Genomic DNA, 13,382 nt, shown 5'->3' with positions numbered 1-13,382 from the left:
AGCAAAGGATAAACTATCACTTCAGCAGTCAGGGGAGAATCAGCCTGTACCCTTGGACGTTTTGTCAGGAGTATTCAGTTTCCACTGTAGAAATATAACCATTGGGTGTTTTGTGCGGTTTGCCAAAAAGAAATTTAGCTAGTTTGTCAACACGATTATGCATGCATTTCTGCCATTTATCATTAGGCTATGTTGCATTTAGCCTGATGGGTTTTTCCAGAGCACATTTTTATGCGCAATCCATTTATACAGGTTGATATATTAGCAAAGTAATTTAGGTTAAGTACCTTGCTGAAGAGTACAACGGCAGTGTTGCATTTGTGAATCAAACGGGAAACCTTCGCATTAAAAGGCCAGTTCCCTAACCACTACACTGCGTCAAAAGAATTATATTATTTATATACCAGGTGCTCTAATCCAGGGTCACGTGCAAGATGGTTTTATAGTTTTGTGGAATTTCACATTTTTTTGTTACTTTGTCATTATTAATACTGATACATTCCTATTATTTATTATACTAGTTATGTAACAGACAGTCTGATCTGGGGTGACGTGTAGGGCTTTAATTGCATGACTCATTTATAAGTATGTAAACCATTCCGTGACGCAGTCATGCTGACCCTTGCCAGCTTAGCAGGCTATCATTATTGGCGCTGGTGCACTCACAAGCCAGCTGTGCGTAGAATCTCCGGGCTGCACAGCTATACGGGCCCTCTTGGGATTCGTGTTAGACTGCAGGGCGAGCAGACAAATGTCAATGGGAGAAAGGGGGACTCTGCCTTTTCTGTTGTCCATAACAAACAGCCAGAGGCAGACTGAGGCTATTGAACAGCGAGCTCCAAAATGACTGGGACCCTTGATAGTAAAGATAAGCCAATAATTTTGGAGGCCACCGCGGATGTAGAAGAGAGAGTGGTCCGAGAAGCCTTTAACATGTATGAATATTAATGAACTTGGGACCAGACCCAATCAGGGTGATTAGCCGTGCTTAGTGGATGATCCAAATGAGCAGCTCTCAATTTATTTCCTTAAATTTCAGTTTGTTAAAGTGTCAGCTACTTGGGTCATTCAGTACTCCGATCTTCTGAGACTGGGCAGAATTTTTTTACACTTGTATTGTAATGTAAAATAATAATAATAAAAAAAACATAATACAAGCGTTTTGGATGACAAAAACATGCTGTAGGGAAATATTTTAAATGTATATTTTGTTTATTTTATGGAATGTCCCTTCATTTCAGCACAGCAGAATATAGGGGTCTTGAGACACATCCCCTACAGTGGACAAAAATGAATTGGCAAGTTTTATGAGGTTATAGCCACAAGCATTCTGTCCTGGTTCAGGATATTATACACATTATTCCTTCACTTGAATGAGAAGTATATTGTTACAATGTGGGGTTGAGTATAAAATCTGTGCTATATGCAGCAATAAAAAAATAAAACAAATCTGTGCTGCACCTAGGTTTCAGACAGATCTATTTTTTATTCCACTATCTATTGAAACCTGGAGGCATTTTGCTTGGCTTCCTGACCAAACCAAAAAAACTAATTACATGCAAGGCATCAATATTAATAAGGTTGAAAATGAAAATGCTGAATAAATTCATTTTAAAAGGTAATAATTTACGTAGAAAACACACGCATGCACACATGCATGCACGCATACAATTTTTACAACATTGCTGTAAAGTTGAACCGCATGAAGTTTGAATCTCTTCAAATAATTGTAAACTGAGATTTCAAAAACAATTTGTCACTTCAGGTCAATATTATCTTTCCCTGCCAACGTTACATTAGTCTTGTGAAACATCAGCAAGTTCAGTAGTCTTAGATGCTGAAGCTCCTACGAAATGTGCCCCATAGACTACCCCTTGTTTAAAATCAGAGCCCTCTTCCTCCAGCCAGGGTAGCCAAATAATGTGCAAATGGGCCAGTTCAGCATTTTTATACACAGAGGTGAGCCTGCTGAGATGTTAATTGCTTAATTAACTCAGAAGCCACACCTTTGTAGAAGCACCTGATTTCAATGTATTTTGTATCTCTCGTTTTCTTTATTTTGGCAGCAAGAATGAGCCGGATGAACCTTTTTTTAGTTTGTAAGAATCTCACAATAACTGATTTATTTTTTTAATTAAAAAAAAAGTATTTAAATAACATTTAGGAGGATTCAGGTAGCATTGCAAATATGTTGTGTTCTTAAAATAATTTGAAGTATAACAAGGACATAAAAAAGAAATGAATAAAGCTCATGAAGGTAACTATCTCAGCCCAATTAAAATAAAACTAATCAGTTGGCAATGTGTAATCCTAATTTAAATTACATAGCACTAGTTGCTTGATTAAATACATCAGTGACAATTTCAACTGATTGTGACCGTGAACTGAGTTTCATTGTTTTAGGCAATGCAAGAAGTCATTCTTTCTAAAATAAAATTTGAAGTTATGGTCGTAAATATTTTAGAAGGTGCTCACATTTTCTTTCTCAGAGTTGATATGGCTTTAAAAGTGAAGATGGAATTTGGAAAACTTGCAGTTAATTTGCGGCTTCCCTTTACCCTCCAGTCAGCCTTGTGTCACCCTCTTGCTGAAAAAAAAACCCGCTCTGGATCCGTCTGCCATCCACAACTACTGACTGAAAAAAAAATCTTCATAATCCTTTGTCTCAAATCGCTTCCCATGCTTAACACGCTTTGAGACTAACATCTACCTTCTGGCACACAACAAACCTAATGCCGAAAGGACTGAATTGTGACATTATTCTTAATTAAAGGATTGATCTTCCCTGAATTCATGTATTGACTTTTGTAAAAATGGCAAGACTGAACTGAATCTCAAACCTAAATGCTCACAGGCTGTTTTATATGCAATAGAAATGGTGAGATGAAATAATTCCTTTCACTGGGGAAACACATTTCTAAAGAAACAAAGTAATTGTCATTTTCTCCTCATGGGAAACTCTCATTTTTTTCTCTTTTCCTTATGAATTCTGACTGAATACGCCTTTAAGATTAAAATGCCATGCAACAGCAAGCAATGCAAGTGCATTTTTTTGTTTGTTGAAACCTTTCTTTTTGCCGGCTATATACATTACATCTGACACAAGTATGCATTTTTACAGCTGAATCGTTACAGGAACAATCCACGTTCACTGAGCCTGTGCGTTCTAGTGTTTACCCAGACACTGAAAGTCTTGGAATTCAATTTGCAGCAAAGTCCTTACAGAGACTTCATACATGAAGCCTATTAATGAGAGGAAAAAAGTACTATGGCAAAGGCATGTACTCTTCATCAATATGCTTCAGGCTTTAGTAACCAGGATATGACTTGACAATGTTCCGTCAACTTCTGTATGCGGCTTTACAAGGTTAACAGCAATGTCACACGATGGATACAATTGCCATGACGATTCATTCATGAATATTCTTTTCAAGAGGCAATTCTAGAACAGTTCCATTTAAAACCCGATCAGTTTCATTTTTTTTCTTTGCCTGTCCCAATGCTGCAATTGTCTTTTGTAAGTTCAGTAGGGCACAGACTACCACAGGCAATCTTTTGTTTAGCTGTACAGTTTACCATCTTTGTTATGAAGCCCTTGGATTTCAGAACAGCAATTCATTCATCATGCAAGGCCGGTGTAGCTAACCCTCCCTCCTTAAGTCATATTGTGGCCAAGGGTTCATTTCCCTGTGGAGATTCTGGCCACTCTCAGCACTGTTATGGTTAGGATTTGATTCTGGACCTTGAAGCTATTCTGAAAATGAATGGTTTAGCTGACCATACCATCTGGGAGGCCCATATAACACATTTTCCTTTTGATATGTATCCAAAATTGAAACTTCATATGGACTTCTGCACACTCTTGGATTGACAAAGATTGTTTCAGCAACACGATGGGCCTTGACTGGATATTTCAAATTGGGATAACTCTGTTAAGAGTTGAATTAACACTGGACATTTTACTGTGAACCTGACTCAAAACATGGATTCATACACCAATGCGTATACAAACCAGTGTATTTTCAAGGAAGTGAAACAGTTATTAATTTATTAACTACATTATTGAGAACTGTAAGTGAATATTTATGCACATGCTAATTATGATTATTGATTACATTGCCTTTGAAAATCATTTTATTGCAAATGACAAAATGTTCACTGCTTAATATAACCAGTAACATTAACATAAAAAATAAAATAAAACTACTGATAAATGTGATGTGGACATTTCTTTCAAAATGTTTCAGTCGCACAAATACGTCATTGTGAACCGAGAAAGTGTCTCGCTTACAGTCACTTGGAGCCATCCGTCGCCACAATATCAAACAGGGAAGAGAATGTGACAATGTAACAATCATTACGTCTGAGGTAAAGGGAGATTAAGCGGGATAAGCAGAGAGAGCGCCGTCAGATCCCGTTTGAAAGGCGAGGTTTAGCAGAATTAGGTCCCTGGGATTTGTAGATAAGATAAAGATAGAGGCTGCCTGTCAGCTTCTTTTTTTATCGGGGCAGATGGGCACTCAGCTCCCAGGAGAGCGGTGTGAGATTCGGCGCCAGAACTCTGTGTGAATCCATTGTGTCTCCATCGCTTTTCATTACGTTTTAAATGATGGATGGTTTTTTTGTTTTTTTTTTTTAAGAAAAAAAAAAAAAAAACTTACTAAGATGCTTTTTTGTGCTATCCAGGGTTTATATATATATATATATATATATATTTGCCATTTGTCTGTTTTTATTATCTCATTGGCACTTCGGTATCAGCCTAGACACCGGGAAGCAATGTCTTTTTGTGAACGGCATATGCTCGGCGGATTATAAAACCACACATTTTTAGCCGTAATTTGGTACTGCTGGTGTGCAGAGCCGTAGGTGTTAAATCAGAAGGTTTTATCACTCTCTTTTCTCCTTGTAAGGCATAGCTGAGGACAGGTTATGAGCTAATCTCAGTCCAAATCTCTTTACCTCCTTACACAATCTTTTCCCGCGTCAACCTCTGTCTGCACTTCTCCCTGCTACACATACACACACACACACCCCATGCTGGCCTGTGGAAACAGACTTTTTATTGTCCTCTTCTTCTTGCCCTTGTCTGGTCTTTGCCCCTCGCTCTCTGGCCTGTTTGGCCACCTCTTTTCTGGGTCTGCCAGCTCGCACCTGTGACAACCCCCGCAACTCCCGATCTGTCACAGCACACCGCGTCTGCTCCGTTTCTGCAGCAGGGCCTGCCTTGCGCCTGTTTTGATTCCTCAGTTTCGAAGGAACAGGTCTTCCTGCTCCTCTAACCTTTGAGTGACTTCACTGACTCAGGGTCATTAGGTCAACCAAGGCCCTTGTCCTTCTAATGGCCAGCCGATGTATTTCAATATGGTTAATTGCAGGTGGAGCTGGCACATCAGACATTTTTTCTTACGTTGACTTGTGGTTTCACTGTACCAGGTTGTTTTGTTTGTTACCAAGTTACTTTCTGTCTTTAATCGAATGACAGCAGGTATGCAGATACTTTACAATTAGCTGAAATTCCCACTTCTCCACCCCGTTTTTTGATTTTGATTGGTAACTAGAGCAGATTTACACGGGTTAAAAGATTTTACTTAATGGGGATACCTTTCCCAATTTTAGTTCATTTATGACACATGCTAACATAAGAAAATAAATATTAGCTACCTGTGAGAAATTTAGCAAATATTCAACGTATTTCCAAAATGAATTAGAAATTATAATGGTCACACACTGTATAGTCCAGAAAACATTTAATTTTAACGATGCAGAAACCTGAATGGATCTTCAGAGTAATGAAAAATATACAAAATGTAAACAATTTCCACATAATAAGCAAATATACAAAACTCAAAGCATTCAATATTTATAAACTTTTAAAAACTTTTCTGAAGTATTAATTTTTGTATTGAGTATACTTTTTGGCATAACAATTAACCATTATACCTATAATTTATAAACCTTAAAAAATATGGGAAAAGCTTATAACAGTAAAAAATTGCATTTCTTGAACGATTTGGCTCCCTATACAAAAATGAATAATCACACAAGATATGATGGTCACATTCAAAGGCTGGTCTCAACATTTGCACAGGTTGTGCATGCAAAGAATTAATATGAATTTGACATTTACCTTATTGATAACAGATGCTATTTGCTAGTTAAGCATGGCTAATGCCATGGTACAGGCAGAAATGCTTGGATGGTTTGGCCCTCCAAGGACGGCCAGTTGAATAAGCCTGTCTGCATCTAATTTGAAATACCTCTGTGCTGTTTGCCAAACTCCTGGATTTCTCAGCTTGAAATGTCTGCCCACCTTATTAAGCTATTCAGTCCTTTTCAATATTGTTTGCACCTACCACCACTTGTGGTTCAAACTGTCAGATCAGCTATGATGTCATTTGTGGTTGTTTAATTAAAGAGGGTAGTTTTTGCCTCAGCTTTCACATTCACTTCAGTGGGGATTTTATTTCAAAGGCAATCCCTGGAGCAGATCTGCTGGCAGTGAATCCTTTCTACATGCCTCTGTCTGCTGGTTGTAAAATATTTTGGGGAAGACCCGTCTCTGAGAGGTAGGATGAATAGCTCAAGCTATATCTATATCCACTGTTGTAAGCAGTACTATATGGAAAATCCTTGGAAAGCAGAGCTGGTAGTACTGAACCGCAGATAATGGCTTCCAGTGTGCCACAGTAAATTCGCTCCAATTTTCTCTTTTGCCTCCTAGAACACATCAGTTGGCTTGAAGCTGTTATTCTGTAAATCTCAGGCATCATAAGAAACAAGGAACCAGTCCTCTCTCTGCCATTGTACTGTAATACCACACTCATTTTGTAGGATGCAGTAGCAATCTTTCTGGATATACCTGAGAAAAACAGTTTTGCATTTCATGTGCAGGAGTGAGATGGGACTGTAACAATCTGTCTTCTGTTCAACTAACTGCCTCATTTACTGTCAATTCAGCTTATTTCCTCTCCTTTGTTAACCTGAATCTTTGATAAATACTGAGGAAAAATTAGGATTCAGTATGTTCAGTAATAATACATTACACATCATTTAATTATATAATAATATTATAGACAATAATTATATAATAATGAACACTTGAATAGCAATAATTAATTATATTACTAAATATTACAAATCAAGGTCATTCTGTGAGTCTGTTAAAGGTTCTTTTATTAGTGTGTGATATGTAAAATCACAAAGCATATTTATTCAACAAAACACTGTGTACTTTTAAATGACTGAAATCAGTCATAAATACTTCATGAAGTATTTTTAACCTTATTATGCTGTTTTATAAGTCTAGTTGTTTTCTGAATTTTGAGTGAACATTTGACTCTTTGTTCAACTACCTTCACTGAAATATCCAAGTGATTGAAAAGACAGCGAAACATGAAACATAATATATACTGATACTGTATACTTCTAAACACTAAAATAATGTTTAGTCAGTTCAGAAGACCTTGTTTGGCCAACACAGTAGCTATATATGGTTGCACATCTTGAGATGTCTATTTATTTATTTGTTTGCATGTTACTTTGCTATGAGCTTGACTGGTTTACCAATTTTGATATTAGCACAAATCCTAAATTACTTACCTGTGAAATGTTGCATTATGCATTTGTCCTATTCTCTTGGGCCCCTATTCTACATAAACCTCAGAATATATACTGGTGGTTCTGTGATAGGGAATCTGGGGCAGTGGTTCTTTGAGCATTCCTTTAGAATTGCATGAAACCTTTTCATCCATTTTAGCGACAAGCAGGAAATCAAATCACATCGATTCCTCTAACCTTTCGGAAGGGAGACCTCTCTCTCATCTCGAAGAGCACACTTTCATTTAGCCTGCACCTTACAAGTTATTGTAAATTCTGGTATTTGAGTTGGCAAACCTGTATAACTGCAAAAAGTACAGTGGTTAGGGGATCAACTTATTTGTCCATAGTGCCCTGACAGGCAGGAAGTATCACAGAGTACTAATTGTGATTGCTTTTGTTGACCCAGAAATGGAAAAGTGCAGTTTCCAGAGCCTTTGTAAAAAAACGATGTGTCATCATATTATGGATAGCGGAATGATACAATTGTTTGGAAACTGATTTTGTAACTCCAACAAGGTAGACTTGATTACCAAGGTAATGTGCACTGCCTTTGTATCCCTAAGCAAGGTGCTTAACCTGAATCACTTCAGTACTGTATATATCCAGCTGTATAAATAGATTGTATGAAAAGAATGTGAGCTGTGTAAGTAACTCTGAATAACTGCATAGTAAATGCTTTAATTTGTTTATTGTGCATAATCATAAATCCACACAACTTTTTATGAGTCTTGTGTTCCTTTTTTTTCACCACATAATCATACTAATAGTTTTTTCTTTTTTTTTGTTGAGATTTTGCCTCTGGCTCGTGATATTTCATCCTTCACCCTCTCTCTCTCTGTTTGTGTTTCAGCAGGATGGAAGCCCGGAGAGTCTACGGGTTACAGGTACGGATTCATCATTTATTCTGCTCACTGCACTGATCTGCCCGCCTCCCAGCTCTGCATTCATTTCTGTGGGCCCTTCCCAGCCTTTTGCTTCTGAAATAATACGGCACCTTGTTCACGCATTCGTCCCAAGCCATATTTCGGTTTGCCCTACCCCGCTGGTTTATTTCACAGCGGTGGACGGAAAACATCGACATTTCCCCTCAGCCGCGCTTCGCCGCTGAGCTACGTGTGTGCTCTCTGTGTTCCGCCCGGCCGTCCGCTTAGAGCGAGCGGTAAAAGGCACTTGTGCCGACCCGCTATGCGGTGTACCTTAACCCTGATCCTGGAGGGCCTCGATACGCCCAGACTTTTCTTTTCACTCTGGCATTTGAGTCGAACAATTGCCGGTGCCTCCGTTCCCTGTTCTGAGAGTGTTTTTTTTCCCCCCCCAAGAGAGACAGAAAGCTTCTGACTGTAGACGCTGGCAATGGAGTTGGATTATCCATGGCAGTAAATGTAAAGGGCTACTAAAAGCCACTATTGCCATTTAATATATGTGTGTTATTTAATACGTACACCTACACTACACGTTTATTTAGCAATTAGCTAGTGTTCTTATTTACAAAAATAGTTTTTACATGGTTGCATGTCTTTACACCATTGACGATATTCTGATGCACTCCAGGCTAAGTACCTTTCTCAAGGGCACACGAAGAGAACAGAGACAATCCAACCTGCAAACTCTGGATTACAAACCCACATCCCTGAGCACTGTACTACACTGCCACATTCCTGACCCTGTTTGGACAGGAGGCATGTTGGATGTCTTGAAAACCTGAATAATTGACTAGAATAACAAATAGGCCGGGGAGAACAAAATAGTTTGACAAATCAAATGTGTAATGTATGAAATGCAGTTTGCAAAAACTGACTTAGAGTTATCCAACAAGATAAAAAATTAAATGAAAACATTCTCTGTTTTGCTCAGTTTAAATCAAATTGACTAATTACAAAAATACATCAGGAATGTGTACTTTTTCTTACCCATCTCTGCACCCTAATCTATGTTTCTTACAAAGTTTTTTAATGCATGTCAGGGTATGCCCATTCCTTGGCTGGAATAGAGTGTAGGGCAGGGGTGTGTCCGACCTCACTCCACATTCGATGTGGGATACAAGAGTTAAAAATAAAGATCTCACCATCAATCTTGATCTGAAGTAAAGCAAGAAGAATTGAAAAATACATTAAAAAAGGGAGGAAACTTTACGAATAAGAGTTTTTATATTTGTTGTTTTGCAGCATGGACTTTGTTGTTAGTGCTGTTTCGGTGTGGCTGCGGATGAATTTTAAGTGGGTGATTGTCATTGACGGTGCATACTATCTTCAGAGCTCACCTGTTGGAACTCACAATGTTACACTTACTGTAGGATGTGATATGCCTGAGTGACTTTCCCCCGACAGTACCGTTGAATACCTCACTCTGAGGTTATTGCAAGGTGAATCAGGCAAACTTGTTGACATATAAATAACCACATAACAACGCAACAGATAAAATATTCCCCCCCACGCTCGGGTTGACAATGAGGGAAGACCAACAGGCTGCTGGGAAGGAAATGTAAAACGACGTAAGCGCATACGCTGCTTTCAAACGAGTGATTACAGTAAATGACCTTGAATCGGGATACTTGACTTCACTGCCGCCAATAACTGCACAACATTATATGTATTCCGGTCACTTAAACGAACGCTAAACCTTCCCTTAACCTCCAGTTTAATGGGTCTCAAAATGGAGTTCTCACAGCTGTCTGTGGGAAAAGAACGCTCCCTTTTCGTTTCTTCACATTTAAGTCGGAAACCCTCTCCAATCAGACCTTGTCTTATTTTATCTCAGAATTTGAGAGTCGAGCACTAAATGCATAGACATCATACTGTGAATGTGAGAGACAGCGATAGTGTTAATCAGTTAGTACTTATTATTGCGGTGATTTCAATTGTCGCTCTGCTGTCAATTCTCATGGAAAACCTAAAAATAGTCTGAAATACAACTAGAAAAGGTGTAACCATTAGTGTATATGCATAAAGTGCTTGCACTTTTCCTTCCTCTGTACTTATAGTGTCAGGGAAGTTAAGGAAGCCGTTTTGTGGCTGAGAAGAAAGAAGAAAAAAAAACAGCCATAGGCCAAACCTTAGGCTAACCAAGACCAACTGTTTGGAACAGTTTTTCATCATTAAGATGAAAGAGAGCCATGGTGAGCTGAGAAATCACGAAAAGACTGGTTAGCCAAGGAAGAGCTCTATGGTGAATGCAATGAATATGGAGGCATTTGGTTGGACTTGTGTGTGTGTGTGTGTGGGTGTGTGCGCGTGTGTGTGTGTGTTTGTGTAAAATGACAATTGACAACACGAACACATTGCACATTACTAGCAGCAGTGAATATGCCTGTCATTCAGATAGGGCTGATGGGTCTTGTTTCATGTTCAACTTGTCAGGTAAAAATGCACAATTGTTACCATTTTAAAGCATTTCTCTTTACAAACCTCTAACATAACATATACTCACGTATTTATGAGTGAAATAAAGAGCTGCTGCCCCTCTGCTTTGCCTGAAGGTTTTGCTGATTTTGCAGACTTTACTACGTGGATGAAGATGTAAACATGTCAAAAAATACTTTAATATGCATTTACTTCTGCAATATCCCTGACACGCTCTATATATAATCATCCAAATTCAAGGGCTTTCATAAAATCAAACGGAATTGGAAGAAAAGGATGAATCTGTAACCGTTTTATTGCTTGTTGAAAAATGGAACATGGTTTCCTTGAATCAACCAATGTCTGTGTCTTTGAGATGAAAGACTTGCTTCTGGGAAATTAACTCATGCCACCATGTGATAACTGGCTGAAGGTGGCTAACTCAAATGTAATGCCAATGAGAGAATTTGCTAAACAGTGATTAAATTGGATTCATTTTCACATGGTGCCACCTTCCATAGGTGATCATTTTACATAGTTGTACATTGTAAAACAGCCTAGAAATATGAGTGCATATTTTCTTGCGAGAGAATTACATGACTTGACAAACTATGAATGGCTCGACAGATGAGTGTTTCTTCTATGGCTTGAAACATGCTAAAAATATTATGAATATGAATTTGAATGAATATGAATGAATTCATTTGAAATATTTCAGTGTATAGCCCATACAAAATGCACCTTATGTATTCCTATATGGTGACATACCGTATTTATCACATTCTATTTCACTTTTTAGGTTTCAGGTTTTGTGCCCACTTTGGTTTATTAATAATCTAGTTGTTACCAAATGGAGAATAAAGATGAATGCTTTTGTCGGAATTACATACATTTCTTAGCTATTTAGAGTCATACAAAAGAAGATGCTTTGGCTTGAAGTTACTGTGTGTGTGTGTGTCTGTGTGTGTGTGCGTGTACATATTTAGGTATACTGATAACTGAGGTGTATATACAGTAGGTAATGACATTTCCCTAGCTAACACACACAATCTGAGTTTGTGCTCTAATTGAGCATCAGTTGAGCCACACAGGTGCCCCTTAAAATCATTCTTCAAACTTAAAAACCGCTTTGGGGGTTAGCCTGAATCAGGCCATATGCCTCAAACAGAGAGAATGTGAAATGCAGTAGAGTGTCATAAACTTGGAAGGCAATCTCTGGTGTGCCCTTTACCTCTGACAGATGCATCTGTGTCTTCCCTGTATCAGCTGCTTCCTCGGTTTATTAATGATGGAGACAAGAATCAATGCCAGACTAAAGATAGCCAAGCTACTAATTCATTTGGCAGAAAGTAATACGAAAGTAATGCAACAGATATCTTCGTATTCACTAGAAGGTCAAACCAATAACGGTGGAAGGTACATCACTGCAAAGGTTGGGTCTAGCTGTCTGTAAGGATTCATTTTCATATTTCCTTTGTGCCTGACTACATCTATATTTATATATTGAATTGAGCGAAAAAGAAAAAAAATATATATCTGCAACGTGGCAAATGGATTGCTGTACTGTAACTGACGTAGGGCCTCATCTTCAAAGCAAAACCATGATTTACTATGCTGTGACACACTAGTGTGCTATTTTATTCTGGAAAGCAACAATCTCAGAGAAATATTGTGCTTATTTCAGATTCATTTCATTTCTTTGTAGAGTAAACACTACATGCTGCACTTGCAAACAAATGATTAGATTTAATTAGTTCTATTTGTATTGCCATTATTTAATTATTTACTAAAAGCAATTTGATTCCACAACGCTTAAGCAAGTAATATAGTTTCTGCATTCATAATTAAAATGTGCTGCACACAGCAAAGAATACATTGCAGGAAGGCTCCACAAGCCATCCTTAGCCTCATAAAGTTTGCAGATTGTAAATTATACATCCCCATTTTCTGTTCCAAGATGCATCCTACTTTAGGTGCATGATGAAATGCACAAAGCTGCAGATTGGTGTCCAATTAATTTAGTATACTCCTGGCTCACATTTAGGAAAACTGTCAGCAAGGCTTTTGCCCTTTACGTTTTAACTGCTAGATGCATGTGCATCAATGGTGAGGGCTCCTGTTATCTTATGCAGTATAGTAAAAACAAACAAGCAAACAAACAAAAAATACCCAGTGTGCATTGCCACGGGTGGGCCTGGGTGGGCTTGGGCCCACCCTGATTGATCCCAGGCACACAAATACAGTCCAGAGTTATTTAAAAGAACATATCATAAAAACTCCCTATTATAATAGCCTGAGTACTTCATCCATCCATCCATTATCTATATCCGCTTATCCTGGTCAGGGTTGTGGCGGGTGCTGGAGCCTATCCTATCGTGCATTAGGTGAGAGGCAGGAATACAACCTGGACAGGTTGTTGATCCATCGCAGGGATGTCTAAAA

At 38.3% G+C, this 13,382-nt stretch overlaps 1 protein-coding gene across 4 annotated transcripts in view; it reads left to right on the top strand.

Annotated features, from left to right (window-relative positions):
* The window catches only part of fstl5 (follistatin-like 5), a 113,946-nt gene that overhangs the window by 15,896 nt on the left and 84,668 nt on the right, over positions 1-13,382 (top strand). For 3 of the 4 annotated variants that reach the window (XM_035426494.1, XM_035426496.1, XM_035426493.1), the window contains exon 3: positions 8,453-8,486. In XM_035426494.1, the coding sequence (XP_035282385.1) occupies positions 8,453-8,486 (34 nt within the window). The remainder of the gene's footprint in view (positions 1-8,452; positions 8,487-13,382) is intronic. The other variant, XM_035426495.1, reaches the window with a different exon arrangement.

Source organism: Anguilla anguilla, chromosome 7 (assembly GCF_013347855.1).
Source record: "Anguilla anguilla isolate fAngAng1 chromosome 7, fAngAng1.pri, whole genome shotgun sequence".
Lineage (NCBI taxonomy): Eukaryota > Metazoa > Chordata > Actinopteri > Anguilliformes > Anguillidae > Anguilla > Anguilla anguilla.
Note: the sequence above shows the minus strand (reverse complement) of the source record. Positions and strands in the feature narration are given on the sequence as shown.